Source organism: Callithrix jacchus, chromosome 6 (assembly GCF_049354715.1).
Source record: "Callithrix jacchus isolate 240 chromosome 6, calJac240_pri, whole genome shotgun sequence".
Taxonomy (NCBI): Eukaryota; Metazoa; Chordata; class Mammalia; order Primates; family Cebidae; genus Callithrix; species Callithrix jacchus.
In genome coordinates, this window is record NC_133507.1 from 8,648,319 (window position 1) to 8,667,407 (window position 19,089).

A 19,089-nucleotide genomic window follows, 5' to 3' on the forward strand; every position below is an offset into this window, starting at 1 on the left:
TGCTCTTTGACATACAATTGTAAGTTGACTTATTTTAATGATATTTTCAACTTATGGTGGATTCATCCCGACATAGCCCAGCATTAAGTCTAGGAGCGTACTGAATACATCTCGCTTCCACACCATTGTAAAGTCAAAAAATTGTAAGTCAAACTGTCATAATTTGGGGACTCTGTAATGTGTTTGATAACATCAGGAATTCACCTGGAAATCGCTAGCAGGTTTTTCACTTCTCTTGATACCTGAGGACATACGACTGCATGGGCCGTCACTCCCCGTGGAGGCGGACAGTGGAGTGGGACCCCTGCAGCCCCCATGTTGGCTGGGAGCTCTCCCGGAAGCCCCATCTTTCCTGTGCCTGTCTGCCTCTCACGTCCCCCATGGGGCCCAGTGTCTGTCTACTCAACCCCCTGCTTTCAACGATGTTTTCCCTCCACCCAGCTTCTGCAGACATTTGGGGTTTTACCACCGCTGCTGTCTCCCAGAACATCCATCACCATCCTAGACTAGCCATGGAGGAAAGAGCCCAAGACCGAGTCTTCCCATGATCTAGGATCAAGGATCCAAATGGCAGGGCTCCTCCATGCAACCCAGTTATCACGTTTGGAGGCTGTGGCGCCAGGCCTGGCACCAGATCTACCCAGTGGAGATCCCGCGAGGGGAAAGTGGCTGGTGCTAGTCATCAGGGAGGCAGTATCAAGGGAGGCTGCAGTGAGATCAGCAGGGTAGAGGACAGCCTCCAGGACAGTGGAGAGTCCAGCCCAGCCAACCTTCATCCCAGCAGGGACAGGAAGTGGAGGCCAGCTCCCTAGAACAGGAATAGAGACCTGGGGAAAGCAGCATGTGGCCTAGGCAAGAGCTGTGCCCTGATCAGCAGGTAACCAGGAAGGGAGGTAGCGGCCGAGAACCCGGCTGTCAGGGGAGGAGCCAGGCAGCATCTGGCTTATTTCTGTGAGTGACGGAGGTCTTGGCACAGGCAGGTGATTCTGTGGGTTTGGTGCCTTCCAGGGAAGTTGAAAGAATGGACCCTCATACTGTATGGCACGGCGGAGCACCCGTACCACACCTTCAGTGGCCATCAGTCCCGCTCGCGGATGCTGGAGCTCTCCACCCCAGAGCTGGAGCCACCCAAGGCTGCCCTGTCACCCCCCCAGGTGGAAGTTCCTGAAGACGAGGAAGACTACACAGGTAATGAACCTGAAACAAGAGGAGATAGCCAGCCTCCACAAGCTTTGATTGTCCAGAGTAGCTCTTAAAACACGGGGCTGCTCCTGGCAGAGGCGGGGCTGATGGTTGTATGTTTTCTCTTGCCTGGGAGTCGTAATAATCATGGCAATTTGCACTCATGCAGCTAATTCCACCCCAGGCTCTGGTAATATTTTACAGACCAGTAAGTATGCTTCAAACCAGTAAGTATTCTCCAACCTTCCCAGCTGGGAAAGCAGGGTCTATATGCCCAACCAGAATGCAGTCTTGCTCCCTGGTAATTAGCCACCTCCAGGAGCACCCCCTTTCCTCAAAGGCCCCCATCTCACAGCTCAGCCTCCTGACTCCCTTAAGTCCATCCACTTTTAGTCCTTGAGGCCAGGATGAGGGAAGGACACAATTACTCCCAGCGACCCAGGAAGGTTGGGTTCAAGGAGCACAGCCGGAAAAGAAGCTCGAGGCAGAGATCCAGACCAGCCTGGAGGCCTGGGGTAAAGACCCGGAGAGGATCTCAAGAGATGATGCCAGCAGGTACTGATGCTACACAAAGACCCCTTGAAGATCCTACAGCAGCTAAAGAGGCCATGTACGCATCCTTTCCCTGCAATCATCCCATTGTCAGGTGGCCCCTGGCTTGGGACTACCAGCTCCCTCCACAAGGCACCCAAAAGCCACAGCAGCCCAGAGAGGCTCCAGCCACTGAGCTGGGGTTTCATGCATGCATTAGACTAGAAGCTGGTCTTCTCCCTCTGAGCCATCCTATAGCAATTTGTGCGAGAAGAGGTGTTTCTGGTTGGACATATTTTCCTTAGCTAAATATTACAGTGACTTGATAGATGATGGGTGATACCTAAGAACACTGATGCTTTAACTTCTGTGAAAAACAAATAACAAGATGGAGAATTCCACCAATACATATCAAGTATAAATTATGGTCGATTCCATTTTAAATTTTTTCTACTATTCCTTTAAAATAGAGCATTGAATTATGTATGGACTAATCTGCTCCGTTTCCCCCTGTGATTTATAAACTATGGCAAGATTCAGTAATTATTAATAAAGAACTGATTTTTTTCTTAAAATCTGCTACTGACTTCAGCCTGGCACAACGGAACCTCACTGTAATACCATCCTGCAGTCTAGCAGTCTACTGAGCAGAGCTTAGATGGAGGGGGGGGTCTCCATGGGAAGGAGATACGTTCCTGGCTCTCAGGGAAGCCCCTGAAGGCTTAGGGGTGAGTGGGATTGGCAGACCAGTGACAGGAGAACAGCCTATTCAGAAACCAGGACAGAGGACAGAGGAGATGAAAACTGGACCATGCCAAAGTGTGGAAGGCAAAAAGGCAAAGGAGGAGGAGCGGGGAGGAGCCACGTGAGAGTCCAACGCAAGGTCAAGTGGATATGAGAGGGGGTGTCCAGAGCTGGCCGTGGGCATGGTGCATTGGGAGTGATGGGCCCAGGCCAACAGAGGCTCCACCTGGACCCACTGGGAAAGAGACCAGTTGCCAAGAAATAGAGTTGGTGAGTGAGGGGGATGAAGGAAGCCAGGAGTGCTTGCAAATGGCCAGTGTCCCAGGACAGAAGCAGGCAAGATGGCCTGTGGAGAGGAAGGCTGGGGTCCAGAGCATCTGGCCTGGAGGAAGGGCACTAGCTGCAGTGGGCAGAGTGGGGCCCAAGGAAGATGTCAATGCTGTGGTTCTGAAGGTGGACAGCTTTGTGGTGACAGCCAGCCTACTAGGCCAGAGCCGTCTGGTGGCCAAAGTGCAGGTGGAAGCCACCCCAGGGACTTCATAGGGTGCTGGGTTGAGAGCTGTCCCTGGGCTGGCCCCACCCAGAGACTGAGCCAGCAGGTCTAAGATTCCTGGGAGTCTGCACCTGAGCAAGCACTCTTAGGTGCCTGCGGGCAGCGTGGGCTTAGGGAGCTGGCGATGCTGAAACCAGGGAGCATGGGGGCAGGAGGCAGGGAAGGGCTTGGGTTCCTACAAGAGAGTGACCGGGAGGCCAGGACAGAACTGGCACAGGAACACAGGGAAGCCTGGGCCTCAGGAAAGAAGCCATCGCTGAGCAAAGGAAACTGGGCTAAGAACAGCTCAGGTCACTGTGGTCCCCCATGCAGGACTGAGAGGGAAGCTGAGAGCCCACGTGGTGTTGTCTAGAAGACAGGGTTTCAAGACAGCGCCACAGGTGCAGGAGCCAGTTATCAGGGTGAGGGTAATGTCTGGAGCAGGACCATGTGTGCTCACAGACTCTGCACGTCCGCGCCCACTCGAAAGGCTCAAGCTGAGGCCCAGAAGCAGTAGGTAACTTGCTCAGGGCACACAGCAGTCGGGAAGGAGACCAGACTTGTACTCAGTGTGCTCTTATTCTCGTGGACACTCTTGTCTGCAGTTTACCAGCCCAGCTCTTGCATGTCTCTCCGGTCTGAAACTGTTCCAGTGAGGTTCCGGTGCACTGTTCTTGGATGGGTGGATGGTGGAAAAGTTGGTGATACCGAACAAACCTCCTGTCCTTCCACAGTTGGTCTGAGCAGGCAATGACAAAGCCCATGGAGAACTCCCAAGTTGCTTTCTAACATTTATGTGTTTGTGTGTTTTTTAAATTTTGGATTTGCTCCACAAAAGATTGAAGGTGGAGTTTTCAAATAAACCCATGTCTGTCTAAGCCCATCTCGAGGGGGATCAGCTGCTAGCCAGGCTGTTCAGCACGTGAACGGAGCCCGCCTTGTATTAAGACACCCCTGCCAGGAGTTATGTGAAGTGAAACAGGAAGGCTGTGGGCCCTGGAGGAGGTTTCACGCTAATTGAGGCAAGGGGAAAAGCAGACATCAGGACAAATTGCAACACAAATAACATGCTCACCCAGAGAATGAATTACAGCTGTACCAGAACATGCTTAGGCATAGCGGAGTGACTGGGACAACGGGGCCGGCCAGGTGGATTTAATTTAAGAATGCTTCATGGGAGAGATGAATCTGGCTATTTGGCTTTTAAACAGAATTCAAGTGGAGAGCCATACTGAGGAGGTCTGTTTACAGATACTTATCTAGGCATCTCTGCCCTTGGATGGGCATTGTCTTAACCTGACCGGTCAGTGACCTCGATGCATTGTGGGGCCTCTGCAGCTCTGTCGAGTAGCCCCCAGCCTTGCATGGGGCTCCTTGCAAAATTATTGAATCAGCTTTCCACTGCAGAGATACCCAGGGGCAGGGGTGGGGGGATGTGAAGTCCCTATACCTGGACCAGCAGCTGGGAGCACTGCTCCAGGGCCTTCCCCAAGGCTGTCCTCCTCCGAGGATGTTCTAGAACATTGTCTGTAGATGGTGAGGACCTCTGCATTTTCCCTGTTCCTAGCCACCCTCCTCTCATCCACCCAGCAAATAGTGATTGAGCACCTGCTCTGTGCCTAATTCCGGGAATCTAGCCACGAACACACTGAACCAAGCCCTGCCCGCCCATCTCCCATTCCCAGTGTCTAGAAAGAGTGAGAAGATTGGTCTGTCGCCTCCCTGTCCCACCTCTGCCCTCGGCTTCTTAAGATGAAGGAAATTGTTCACTTTATCAAGCAAGACAGACCTGCTGCCTCTTCAGGGAGAAAGCGCTGCAGGAAAAGGTGGGAGGGAAGTTCTTGTCACTGCAACAGCCCAGCCCTCGCTGGGCCAGCTGTGAGGGTGGGAAGGTGAGAACCCAGTGGCTGAGCTGGAGTTTTGGGCTCAATGGGTAATTTAAAGCAATGGTACAAGAAGTGAGGATTTTAGAGGGTGTCCCCACAGATGGCCCAGGATGAGGTGGGCCAAGAATCCAATCAGATGGGAATTGATCCAAAATATTATAGAAAAACTTCTGGAGCTAGGGGGAGGAGCTTAGTGAGGAGCTCTAGGAATGGGGGTGGCATCTGGAACCCAGGATGCCTGCATAGCCCAGGAATGATATCTAGAATCTCCTCCTGGATGCACACAGCTCTGAAAGGGGTTCACAGTGGGAACTAGGACAGGTGAGGCCCCCCAACCAGGGAAATAGCAACACTGGAGAGCCTTCAGGGAGGGAAGCTAAACGCACCAGGTCTAACACTGGGAAGGTCTAGAGACTTAAAGACGAATGAAGAGGGCTCTGTGCGCCCCAGCAAAATCTCACTGTAGGCAGCAGAGAATGAGGACTTTTGTCTTTTCCTCAAACCCCCACCAAATGAGGGCAGCAAGCGACTAACGTGTCTTTACTCCTGAGCTCACTCCCATCCCCTCTGAGAACTGACACCTCGGAGGAGGAGGTTTTCCTTCCAATAACTCAAAAGCCTTCATGTGCCCCACCAGGTCCCTGTGTCTCAGAACTGTCAGGGTCCCCTGGGCCATTTCCCCAGCATAGGAGGGACAGGTGGGCAGCAGGCCGGAGTCCACCCCAGCTCTGGCTTCTGCAGACCAGCTTGGAGAGGGCCCCTGCAGCATGCCCTGCCCCGCTGGAGGGGTAGACCTTTAACACTGGGTTCACCTCTGGGATAACTGGGGGGACCTAGAGGGTGAGGTTTGCTGGCATCTACTCAGGTCCCCTGCAGTCCTCAGGTGCTTTTCCAACAACACACTAGCCTCCAGAGTGAAAAGCTGGGGAACCCTGGGAACTTGAGGGAAGACGCAGCTGCTGCCCTCCCACTGAGGGCTCTGAGGAGAGCCTAAAGGGGACATTCTGAAAGGGGCTCAGCCCTCGGCACAGAAACCAGCGGTCCCCCCACCCTAGTACAGCACTGTCAGGCTCTGTCCCTGCCCAGTGACAGCCCCACTGGGCAAACCTGAGCATGTAGAGATCTATCCCCATTCCCACCGCGGCGGGTGGGGGGTCCTACCTAGTTCCTCCTGGCTCCTCAGCTTGCCGGCAGCTCCCCTGACACTCAGCACCCCCTCTTGTGTTGCTCAGTCCTCCATGTGGAAGTCAAAGGTGCTGGCTGGTCCCAGTGTGATGAATGGTGCAAGTGAGTGAACGTAACAGAGCTGCTGCTCCGGCCTCTCCTTCCCTGCACCCTCCAGGCTCTCACAAGTCCCATCTCCTCCCTGCTGCAGGCGGCACACCCAGCCCTGGAGCTTTTGCTCGTCCCCATGCCATCCCTGTCTACTCTGCTCAGGCTCTGACACTGAAGCCCAGCGAGGCTCAGCTGCACCTGTCACCCACGGGGACGGCTGCTCCCACCTTGTTGTCTGGCTGTCCAGCTCCAGCAGGGCCTGGGAGCTTCTCCCGACCCTGCCAAGCTGCGATATCCTGACACGGGGATCTGTGGGACTGCAGTAAATGGAGAAGGCGTCTCTCTGGATGAAAGGCAATGCTTGTTTCTTTAAGGTGTGTGCCATCCGGAGTGCGGTGACAAAGGCTGCGATGGCCCCGATGCAGACCAGTGCTTGAACTGTGTCCACTTCAGCCTGGGGAGCGCCAAGACCAGCAGGTAAGGCGTGTCCCAGAGCCCTGTGGCTCGCCACTTAGTGGCCCTTTCCCGTGGTATCCTTCAATCCTCCATGAGCTGAAGCCCCAGTTAGGAATGAATATGTCTCTCCCGAACAGTCATCACACTGAGGTCAACTGCTTTAGAGTTTTAAATTTTTAGTAATTTGGCATTCCTATCACATGAGCCATACACGTCCATTAGGGACAGATTAGAAGCTGTGGCACATGGGCGTCCATGCTTATAAATGTTTTTGTCTTTTTATGAAATGGAATCTCACTCTTTCACCGGGGTGGAGCGCAGTGGCACAATCTTGGCTCACTGCAACCTCCACCTCCTGGGTTCAAGCGATTCTCCTGCCTCAGCCTCCCGAGTAGCTAGGACTGCAGGCGCGTGCCACCAGGCCCAGCTAATTTTTGTATTTTTAGTAGAGAAAGGGTTTTACCATGTTGGCCAGGATGGTCTTGATCTCTTGACCTCGTGATCTGCCCACCTCAGCTTCCCAAAGTGCTGGGATTACAGGAGTGAGCCACTGCGCCCGGCCCATAAACCCTTTTCTATCTGTGTTGTTAAAGAGAAATGGGTCATATTGGACACGCCCAGGCTGCCCTGGGGGACCAGGAGACGGATGTGATTCAAGGCCCTGGTGCTGCTCTCACAGGCCAGCTTGGGGATGTGACTCTCGGACAGGCTGAAGCCTGTTGTTGGTCTTTTTCTCTGTCTCTGGACTCTGATTGGGTATGGGGCTTTCACAGAAGCTCTCCTGGCAGCTCCCCAGAGAGCCCAGGAGGCTGGGTTTGCCCTGAGGAAGGATATCGGGAGCTCTGACGTGGGGCCCTGGGTACATGGCCAATTGCCCGGTTTAGGCTGGCCCTTCTGTGGTGAGTGTGCCCTCCTGTGTGACCTGCAGTCAGGCCCTGAGCTCTGTCTCCAGCTCCTGGTATCACCACATTCTCTAATTCTCTTCCCTGCCAGTCCTGCAGCTGCCCTGTCATCCATTCTCATTTCACAGACTTCCCTGAGCACCCACCATGCGCTGCACGTGCCAGGCCTAGGAGGCCACGAGGACAGGACACTGCTAGGCTTCCCAAAGGCCTGGGTGGCAGATGCACCCGCCAGCCACTGGTGCACACCCACGAGGGCTCAGGCATGGCTGTGGCCATGCATGGTGGACCGGGATGCCTGTGTGGCTCTCGTGGCATCCTACAGCTCCCAGCCACCACACACTCACTGGCTGCAGTGCAAAGGCTGTCACTCCACTGGCCATGCTCACTGCCCACGAGACTCACTCCCTGAGGGCACCCGAGGGAGGGTTTTGCCACCAAAAGCTCCAAAAGTCAAATACCAACATCACCATGACCTTGGGAAACCACGCCACAGCCTTGGGACTTCCCAATGGGGCCCACTTTGAAAAGAAAGGACCCCAGGTTCTCTGCAAGGCCCCCAACCTCTCCCCCTGTGTATGGAGGAACCTCTGAACTGCACTCACCGAGACAAAGGGCATCGTGTTTGACATTCACTCCTGAAACCTTCGTTTCTTCAAGGTTTTGCTGACTCAGGAGGGGCAGCCAAGGTCTGGGGAAATCCCTCACAGCCTGGCTTAGCACTGCAGAGCGGGCGTGGGGCTGAGGCTGGGGCTGGGTTGACAAGGCCCTCACCCACTCCTGCCTTTGCTTCTACAGGAAGTGCGTGAACGTGTGCCCCTTGGGCTACTTTGGGGACACAGCAGCAAGACGCTGTCGCCGGTGCCACAAGGGCTGTGAGACCTGCTCCGGCAGAGGTGCGACACAGTGCCTGTCTTGCCGCCGCGGGTTCTATCACCACCAGGAGATGAACACCTGTGTGACCCTCTGTCCTGCGGGATTTTATGCTGATGAAAGTAAGTGGCATGTCCGTGGGCACAAGAACTAATGATCCAGCCCCTACTTTCTGGGCCAGTGTCCCCTCTCCTGGGAGAATTTCCCAGCCTTCTGCTCCCTGTGTATTTCGTTGTTCTGAGTAAGGACTTTCAACAGGAGAAGGAGGCAGAGATGCCGAGATCTAAAGCCCCCCAGGCCTGGTGGTTAACAGCCTTTCACCCAAAGACCTGGCCAGGAGAAGTTCCAGGTGATGCTGAAAGAGATCCTGGCCGTCCAGGGAATTTCACGCATCTGTGCCCAGAGTCAACGTCTGCTATTGAGAAAGGCCAGAGGGATGGCTAGGGCCAGCCACTCTTGGGCTCAGTCTGGTTTCAGATACCAGAAGAGGAGGTGCTGCCGTCTGTCCTGTAATCTCTCCTCCAGGAAAGACTGTGCCATCGGCTTCTCTGTAACACAGGATGTGTGCGTTGGGCACGGGTCAGGGCATATGGAATCGGGAGTCAAAGCTGGGGAAGAGCCCCTCCTAGGCAGAGCTGCTGAGCTGCAGCTCTCCCACACTTGGGATTTAAGTGTGGGCAGAAGGTTGGCAGACCTCCAAAAATGAAGAGCAGCTACTGACCAATGTCATTTGGGCTCATAAAGAAGGGTTTGTCTTTGCAGGCATTTTACAGGTAGCAACCACACCCCTAAGGTTTTCCTTATCCCACAGAAGGGGAATCAAAGCTGGGCGAGGGCAAAGGTCACAGCTAGTCATGATGGAGGTTGGACTTGAACTCAGAGCGGCAAGGCCAGGCGTCTTGCTGTCCTGCCATCCCAGGAGGGTGGGGGGATGGCCAGGAGTTCTAGACCCAAGACCCCACGCCAGTGTTTTAGTAATATTCACCTTGCCCCGGGAGACAGAAAAGCAGTGTGTAGGTGAAATGAACAGAGGATAGTTCTCAAACATGCTAAAGAAGCTACCGTTTGACATTCGTGGTTTTACAGGTAGCAGGCCTCCCCACAGCCCTCCTCTCTGGGTCCTCGCTGCTCAGGACAAGATTGGTCCGGCCTGTCATGGCGTCGCTGTTACCCCTGGGGACAAGAGCCAGAAAATCTTTAAAGATGTAGAAAGTCATCAAATAACCAGACTTGCCCTTTTTTTTTTTTTTGAGATGGAGTCTCTGTCACTCAGGCTGGAGTGCAGTGGCATGATCTCAGCTCACTGTAACCTCTGCCTCCCAAGTTCAAGCAATTCTTACGCCTCAACCTCCCCAGTAGCTGAGATTACAGGCATGTGCCACCATGCCTGTCTAACTTTTTTTTATTTTTAGTAGAGATGGGGTCTCAAAGTCCTGACCTCAAATGGTCCGCCTGCCTCTGCCTCTCCAAGTGCTGGGATTACAGGTGTGAGCCACCTTGCCCATCCCAGACTCCCTTTAGAGGAGAAACAAAAAGTCAGGCAAGACACATTTCACAGCCTTTGCCAACACCTGCCCTGGGCTGCCAACCAGACCTTTGCAAAGGACGGAGGTGCCTTCATCCCCACCCCCTTCCCAAGGGCACAGTCGGCTGCCCTCCTTCTCTTTCCCCTCCTTCACCCAGGCATCCTCACTCAGCACCTGCTTTGTGGCATATGATGCCACCTGTGGGGGCCCTGAGGGGGACACGCGCAGGTGTGGCAAACAGCCCTTAGCTCCCAGGCCCAGAGCACCCCAGCCACTTAGGTGTGGCACATGGTGGTGTTTGATGAGATGCCAACTGAGATAATAACTTATGACACTGCAGGTGGGAGTTGGGATGACCCAGACCTTCCCCAGGAGGCACGATGACTCTCCATGGGTTGCTGTCTCATCATATAAAGCCGCCAGATCTTCATATATAGGTTTCCCTGAGAAAGCACTTCGAGGAGGAAGCAGCAGCCTCAGGCTCCCCGTCCCCACCCGCCCACACCTGGCCACGTTTATGAAGATTTCCACCTCATTACACTCTACTCAGCCACCAGGAATTGGCCTTCATCCCTGTTGAAATAACTCACCTTATTTAAGCTGAGCCAGGCCTCAGAGACCTGGCAGTTGTCTGAGGATTTTAATTTACCCTAGAAAGGGGAGGTGAGAGATCTGTGATCCCACAGCAGGTACAAGCAGCCTCTGGCTGTGTTATTTCTACACATTCTAGAGGTGGATTTGGGGAACAGCCCACCTACACCCCTGCTTTGAGATGCCAGGAGCCTATTGCCCAGATTTGATTCTTGTCAGCGCTGTCCCTTCCCTTTGCTCATCTTGCTATTTTTCTCCAGGTCAGAAAAATTGCCTTAAATGCCACCCGAGCTGTAAAAAGTGCGTGGATGAACCCGAGAAGTGTACCGTCTGTAAAGAAGGATTCAGGTAACGCCCCCCCCCAATAAAGAAGGATTCAGGTAACTGCCCCCCCACCAATAAAGAAGGATTCAGGTAACTGCCCCCCCACCAATAAAGAAGGATTCAGGTAAATCACCCCCCCACCAATAAAGAAGGATTCAGGTAAACCCCCCCACCAATAAAGAAGGATTCAGGTAAACCACCCCCCCACCAATAAAGAAGGATTCAGGTAAATCACCACCCCACCGATAAAGAAGGATTCAGGTAAACCACCCCCCAATAAAAAAGGATTCAGGTAACCCCCCCCCACTGATAAAGAAGGATTCAGGTAATGCCCCCCCCCACTGATAAAGAAGGATTCAGGTAACACCCCCCCAGCGATAAAGAAGGATTCAGGTAAACCACCCCCCCCCTACACCGATAAAGAAGGATTCAGGTAACGCCCCCCTAGCGATAAAGAAGGATTCAGGTAAACCACTCCCCCACCAATAAAGAAGGATTCAGGTAAACCACCCCCCCACACACCGATAAAGAAGGATTCAGGTAAACCACTCCCCCACCAATAAAGAAGGATTCAGGTAAACCACCCCCCCCCACCAATAAAGAAGGATTCAGGTAAACCACCACCCCCACCAATAAAGAAGGATTCAGGTAATGCTCCCCCGACCTATAAAGAAGGATTCAGGTAAACCGCTCCCCCCACCGATAAAGAAGGATTCAGGTAAACCATCCCCCCCATAAAGAAGGATTCAGGTAACTCCCCCCCCACCAATAAAGAAGGATTCAGGTAAACCACCCCCCCCACCTATAAAGAAGGATTCAGGTAAACCACCCCCCCACCTATAAAGAAGGATTCAGGTAAACCATCCCCCCACCAATAAAGAAGGATTCAGGTAAACCACCCCCCACCCACCGATAAAGAAGGATTCAGGTAAACCAGCCCCCCACCTATAAAGAAGGATTCAGGTAAACCACCCCCCCCACACCGATAAAGAAGGATTCAGGTAACGCCCCCCCAGCGATAAAGAAGGATTCAGATAAACCACTCCCCCACCAATAAAGAAGGATTCAGGTAAACCACCCCCCCCACCGATAAAGAAGGATTCAGGTAAACCACCACCCCCACCAATAAAGAAGGATTCAGGTAATGCCCCCTCCACCTATAAAGAAGGATTCAGGTAAACCGCTCCCCCCACCGATAAAGAAGGATTCAGGTAAACCATCCCCCCCATAAAGAAGGATTCAGGTAACTCCCCCCCCACCGATAAAGAAGGATTCAGGTAAACCACCCCCCCACCTATAAAGAAGGATTCAGGTAAACCACCCCCCCACCTATAAAGAAGGATTCAGGTAAACCACCCCGCCCCACCCATAAAGAAGGATTCAGGTAAACCATCCCCCCACCAATAAAGGAGGATTCAGGTAAACCACCCCCCACCCACCGATAAAGAAGGATTCAGGTAAACCAGCCCCCCACCTATAAAGAAGGATTCAGGTAAACCACCCCCCCCCAAACCTGAAGAGTGCCAGGGGGTGGCGTTGTTTTGAGTTTGTTATGGATTTACCATGCTTTTTGCATTTTTCTTAAAAGCTGAAATGTCAGAGGCCCAAAGCCACTGAAGGTAAAGATTCCAAGTCCTGGAAATCATGTGTCCACTTAGAGATGGCTGTGCAGGATGGAAATTGAAAGGATGGGTGGAATCTCTGGTTTACACAACCTTGGCGAATTGGGCAAAACAGCACTAGATCACGTCACAGTACAGGTCTATGCCGAGCTCCACTTCCTTCAGGCTCCAGCACCTCCACCTGTTCCAGTTCCCCTGCGGGTCTGGGCTGGGGTGGGCTGTAGCGGCTCACCCACCCTCTCTCATCTCCATCCCTCAGTCTTCTCTTTTTTCCCCAGCTCCTGGCATCTCCATGCTTCCTGAGGGTGCTCTTTACATTCCTGGTTGTCCCTCTTCCACCAGGCTGAGCCCCGTAAAGCTTGGCATGCATTTTCTCTAAAATCTTTTACTGGGCTAATGATTGTTCTTGGAATATTTTGAAATGTTTCTTTAGCCCATTTAATGCAACCAAATTGCATTTAATGCAATCAAATATACATTACTTGTTCCTCCAAATTGCTGTCTAGAATCTTAGAAACATGCTGTTCCAAATTTTTGGGGGGCACTCCCATAGTAGGGAGACTGGCACCGTGGTCCACACTGAAGGATCACCTCACATTCAAATGCAGGTTCTGATGCAGCGGGTCTGGGTGGAGCCCATGGCTCTGCATTTCTGCCGGCTGGGTGGCGACGAGGATACCGCAGTCCAGGCAGGGAGCTGCGTTCTCGGGGCGAGGCGGTGGAGGGCTGCAACCCACCCCCAGCCCCATCTCTCTTCTCAAATGCTGTGAGGACCGGTATTCTCCATAGAAGGAGTTCCTTTTTTGGAGCAAGGATTTAAGGAAGAAAACTTACTGAGCATGTCTTCTCTTGCCTCATTTAATCTTTGCAGCAACCTATGAAGTAGACATAATTCTCGTTCACATTTTACAAACAGGGGAGATGAAGTGTCCCCAGGAGGCGCTATGCTGCTGCCCTCATTTCCTTCACCCTGCCCCTTTCTTCCAGATCAGAGTATTGGGGAGAAGAAGGCCCCAAGCAGCTAGGAGTCCAGGGGAGGGAAGGCAAAGCAAGGCCCCCAGTGTCACACATCACACCTGCTGTCATTTAAACCTGTTGTCCTGACGAGGCAGGATTGGGAGTGAAAGGAGGAACTGGCCCAGGAGATCTCCCAAAGAGAAAAGAGCTGGAAGAGGAAGCAGGAGACATTCAGCTGGTGGCCTCAGAGAGGCCAGCTTTGATGTCCCAGGCTCTGCGGGCTGGGCAGCCAAGGATGGATCCTCAACGTGGGCTGGTAGCTGGGTGTATCAGGAAGACTCTGTGTTCCCAGCTCCCTGGAACCTGCCTGTTTCCCAGCAGAGAGGTGCTAAGGGGTCCCAGGGAATGCATTTCTGCATCCTGTCCCATCCTGTAGGAGAGGGAAGTCAAATACTCAGCTTAGGAATATTGTGCTAAAGAGAAAATGCTTCCTGGCAGCAGCCCCCACACATAGAAGCAGTAGTTCCAGCAATGACAGGCTTTCGGAGAGGCAAGCTCCAGACACATCGCCAGCCATCAGCCACAGAAAGCTTCCGTTTATTGCCCAATATCCTCTTAAGCTGTGACTTCAAATCACCGCAATCATGTGAAAGCAGCCAGAGAGCAGCTGAGCCGCCCCCTCCAGCCATCCACCCCTTCAGGGGGATAAACACAGGAAGATTCTCAGGGGAATGTCAGTTACTGAAGAAGTGATTGAACTGCCACTCACGGCGGGCGGGGCACCATGAAGAGGAAGGGCCCTGGATGGGTGTCCACCGTCCGTGCAGAAGAGCTTGCAGACCTCCAGACGTCTTCCCACTGAATACAGGTGTAAGAATAAGGAAGAGCCAGGGTTTTCTTCTACTTTGTCACGCTCAGTGCAACACACTCCACCTCTGGTCACCAAAACGTGTGGGTTTTTCTCCACACACCAAGCAAGTCTCCAGTGAATACCAACTGGGTGTCCTATAAAATATATGTGATAAATACATAGCTTAGGCTGAACGCAGTGGTAATCCCAGCACTTTGGGAGGCCAAGGCAGGCACATCACTTGAGGCTAGGAGGTGGAGACCAGCTTGGCCAACGCGATGAACCCCCATCTCTACTAAAAATATAAAAATTAGCCAGCTGTGGTGGCACACCTGTAATCTCAGCTACTCGGGAGTCTGAGGCAGGAGAATCGCTTGAACCTGGCAGACAGAGGTTGCTGTGAGCTAAGATCATGCCATTGCACTCCCCTCTGGCTGACAGTGAGATCCTGTCTCAAAAATAAACAGATAGACAGACAGACAGATAGCTCAATTCTGACCCTACTAGATAGTGCCAGATCCAACAAATTAAGGGCTCAGCCCAAGACTACTCCACTGTGATGCCAATCCCATGTCCCACGTGCGATCTGTGCTTCTGGATGCTCAGCTATAAATCAGATTTCCCATGACCCCGCCTCGGGTTCAATTAATTGGCTAAAGCAGCTCCCAGGGAAAGACCTGACTTACATATACCCATTTATTACCAAGGATATGATGCCCAGCCAGATGAAGAGACACGGAGGCTGAGATTTGGAAGGGACCTGTCATCCCTATGGGTCTGGGCTGTGCTCACCTCCCAGGATGTGGGATGTGCTTCTGTTCACCAAAACTCTCCAGACCCTGACCTTGTGGGTTTTCATGGAGGTTTTGTTACATAGGCATGATTGATTACATCATTGGCCATTGGTAATCAATTCAGCCCTCAGGCCCTCTCCCCTCCCAGGAGGGGAGTCAAAGTAGTAGGGCTAAAAATTCCAATGCTCTGGTCACACGGCAGGTTCCCTGGCAGGCAGCTCCTGTCTAGAGGCCACCCGGGAACCCCCAGCCATCAGTTATTAAAGACATGTAGCACTTTGGTAATTCCAAGGGTTTTAGGAGCTATGTGCTGGACCAAACATATTTCTTACTCTAAATCCCAGTGCCATAGCAGGAGTCTCCGGATCTGACAGATGCACCCCAGAGCACTTGCTCAGTACGTTTAGCAGCAAACCCATTTAAAATATGTATGTCGCACAAAGTATAATCTCAGGAACTAAAGAAATAAAAGTAGGTGATGTTTATGCACACCGCTATGTGCCAGACACGGAAAGCTTTACAGGTATTAGTTGCTTGAGTCCTTCAAGCAACTTTATGATGTAGAAACCCATTAACAGGAAGGGAAACGGAGATGCAGAGAGGTTGGCTGGCTTGCTTGGGGTGGAACACTTGGAAGTGGCGCAAGCCATCCGCATGGTGGTCTAGCGCAGCATCCGTGTCTCTGTCCAGCACTTGGCTAGCTGGAGCGAGGTGAGGGCAGGTGCACATGGGGTGGAAGAGGAAGCCAGGGGCTGCATCTGACAGGCCTGCTAGGGCTCCAGAGGGCATTTTATTTCAAGTTCATTGCAAAGCTGCAGAAGGTTTCAAGTAAGAGAGAGGTAGGAGCAGGTTGGGGTTCAGGGCCAGCCTTGCAGCCGACAGCCCCGTCACATGTCATAAATGCTGACACTTCAAGAGGGACTTGACACTGAGACTGAGCTAGCATGCCACCGGTGGTGACCCACCCAGCTCCACTTTTCTTCATGGGGTCTGGATTCCAGTTGGGGAAATGGCAGTAAAGAAAAGCTATCACTGGGTCGAGGACGGAGCCCGGCGCCTGCTGCCTGGTGTTGGGAGCTCTGTTACCCGGGCCCTCACGGCCATTCCTGCTGGACCCCCAGCGGACGGCGGAATGGCTTTCCCAGTTTTCCTGAGCTGAGAACTTTCAGTAACACAAAGAACTGCGCCTCAGTAACTTACAGCTCCTCTTGGGAAAGGCATTAGGAGGCAAATCGTAATTTAATGAGACTCTTGGAATGGATGTGGAAATCTGCCTCTTTCTTTTCATCAGCCTTGCGCGGGGCAGCTGCATTCCTGACTGCGAGCCAGGCACCTACTTTGACTCAGAGCTGATTAGATGTGGGGAATGCCATCACACCTGCAGAACCTGCGTGGGTGAGTTCACCGCCTGTGGAGGCCTCGGGCCAGGGCTGCCCAAGCGGGTAGGCTGTCTGCCTTGAGACACAGAAAGCCCGACGACTTCATGGCCTTCTGTGTTTATTGCAGCCTTACAGTGCAAGGGCAGAACAAGGTACAGAGGCCCTATCGGGGACTGGGGGCAGGGAGAGTGGGGATTAAATGTTTAATGGTTTAGGAGTCTCAACTTGAGAAGATGACAGTGGTTCTAAGGATGGATGGTGGCAGGTGATGGCTACGTACCAGTGCGAATGTACTTAATGCTGCTGAACTATATTCTTAAACATGGTTGAGATGGTAAATTTTATGTTGTGCACACTGAAGCGGCTCAGGCCTATCATCCCAGCACTCAGAGAGGCAGAGATGGGAGGAGAGCTCGGGCCCAGGAGCTCAAGACCAGCCTGGGCAGCATAGTGAGACCATGTTCTCCACAAAAGGGAAACAGTTTGTTTGAAATTTTTTTTTAAACCGTGTTTCTAAATTTCAAGCAGAAACCCAAAACAATACAAAGGCCCACTTTGAACAAGCAGCCTGAGTTTCTCAGCATTAGAAGCCCAGCCAGGCAGTGGCTGATTTCAGCAGGGAAAAGGGACAAGGGATGCTCGACCACTCAGACGTCTTCTTGTCTTGGAGTTCAACTCTTGCTGTGGAATCAGTGCAGACAGAAACCCAACACCATAAATACTCACAGGGCTTCGGAAGAGGTGGGGATGGATCCAGGTGGGGACAGGGATGTTTTAAAACATAGCCTTAGCTCTTTGTACCTATCTTCACTTATTTTGAACATTTTGTTCAAAGATGAAAGAATTTTATAAACAATTTTACATGTATTATACTTCCCCACAAAGATGATAGCTCAGATGTCTCCCAGGCACAGTTTTTATACAGAATAGCAGAGAAACCATTCATTTTATTGGGTTTCATTTTGCAGCACTATTTGCACAAGTAAGTTCAAGTGCTCCATCGGTCTGTGGGCTCAGATATGCTTTCGGTTAAGTTTTCTCCTCTCAACTCTCCTTCCTGCCCTTGGTACTTTGGTTCTTTCCAAGACATAGATGTCATATGGGCTTTTTCTGCAGTAATACTTGAAGAATTAAATCTCTGCTGGCTGGGTGTGATGGCTCATGCCTATAATCCCAGCACTCTGGGAGGCTGAGGCAGGTGGATCACCTGAGGTCAGGAGTTCAAGACAAGCCTGGCCAACATGGTGAAACCCTGTCTCTACTAAAATTATAAAAATTAGCCAGGTGTGGTGGCACACACCTGTAATCCCAGCCACTTGGGAGGCTGAGGCATGAGAATCACTTGAACCCAGGAGGTGGAGGTTGCAGTGAGCCGAGATCGTGCCACTGTATTCTTCAGCCTGGGTGACAGAGTGAGACTCTGTTTAAAAGAATGATGATGATAATAATAATAATCAATTTTCTGCTAAATCACGATTGCCATGATTCTACCGTTCCTCAGAAATGCTGCAGAAGGGCACAGCCGTTCCTGCGTGGCCAGCCTTGGGTGCCCCATGCAGCTCCCTGTCCTGGAATAGACAGGCCTGAGAAACCAAGGCTGTGGCCAAGGCCGGCATCCTCTGATGGTTGCCAGGCTGACCCCAGGCCACCCAGGGGAGATATGTCCTCCTCTCTACCCTCCTGGGACAGCCCTAAAGGCAGCAGGGCTTAGCATATGGAAGATCCCACCCGCTGGCAGCTCAGCACATTTCCCTCGCAGTTTGCCTGTCGCCTTTTGTCTATCATCTTTATTCTTTGTTTCTTCCACTTGTTTAACCCAGATTGATTAGGAAGCATCACTGATGTTGCTTATTTAAATTTCATAGTCACTTGAATCCATAACACTCAGGCATCCAGTTTTACAGCGCTTTTGATTTCAGTAATTCAATTCCCGTTTCTTTCTCTGAGTCCCCAGATTGCTTAATGGCAAAGTGCTTTATAGAGTTACTTGGAGTCCTCATCGCAACCCAGTGACTTCTCTGTCACTTCAGCCGTTAAATTCATTGGTGAGCAGGTCCAGAGCTCTGGGGGGGGGGGGTCTCCCTTGCACCTCCTGCCCTCTGGCCTGGTTTCTCTCTAAGCTCCTGGGAATGTATACATCTACCCTCTGGCACCCTCTGGAGAGAGAACTCACTTTCCTCCTCTGAGTCACTGGAGGATTCTAGCTCCATGGCAGATATGGACCTCACTGGAGGCAGCTGCTCTCACACCCAGGCCCACCTGGCCTTCCCCTCCCTGCAGTCAGTGACCACTGCTGCCCACCACCCACACAGGGGCCTGGGCACAGTCATGGGGAGGGTCAGAGTGAGGCATGAGTGCTGGGGTAGGGCACAGTGGATTCTGTCCCCACCCTGGGGTCACAGTGCCCCAGTGCACTTGGCGGAGATGAGCCTCTCATCCTCCTGAGTCCAGGTGCCCAGTGTGTCCTGGCATGGAGGTTGTAATCCTTCGGGGCTGCTGGTGAACGTGGGTTAATGTAGCAGACCTGTGGGACTCGACTTACCCACCTGGGGTATGGCATGTTGATCAGCAGCTGGCAGCCTGCAGGGCACACACATACCAAGTGGCAGGGCAGTGCCCCAAGCATCTGTGACAGTCAGCCCTCATGCATGGGCATCCTGTGCCT

The 19,089-nt window shown here is 52.5% G+C and overlaps 1 protein-coding gene across 4 annotated transcripts in view; it reads left to right on the plus strand.

Annotated features, from left to right (window-relative positions):
- Positions 1-19,089, plus strand: part of PCSK6 (proprotein convertase subtilisin/kexin type 6) — a 193,647-nt gene that overhangs the window by 165,408 nt on the left and 9,150 nt on the right. For 2 of the 4 annotated variants that reach the window (XM_035303681.3, XM_035303684.3), the window contains exons 14-19: positions 1,009-1,188; positions 1,352-1,390; positions 6,525-6,627; positions 8,307-8,503; positions 10,759-10,846; positions 16,337-16,440. In XM_035303681.3, the coding sequence (XP_035159572.2) occupies positions 1,009-1,188; positions 1,352-1,390; positions 6,525-6,627; positions 8,307-8,503; positions 10,759-10,846; positions 16,337-16,440 (711 nt within the window). The remainder of the gene's footprint in view (positions 1-1,008; positions 1,189-1,351; positions 1,391-6,524; positions 6,628-8,306; positions 8,504-10,758; positions 10,847-16,336; positions 16,441-19,089) is intronic. The other 2 variants (XM_035303682.3, XM_078375965.1) reach the window with 1 other exon arrangement.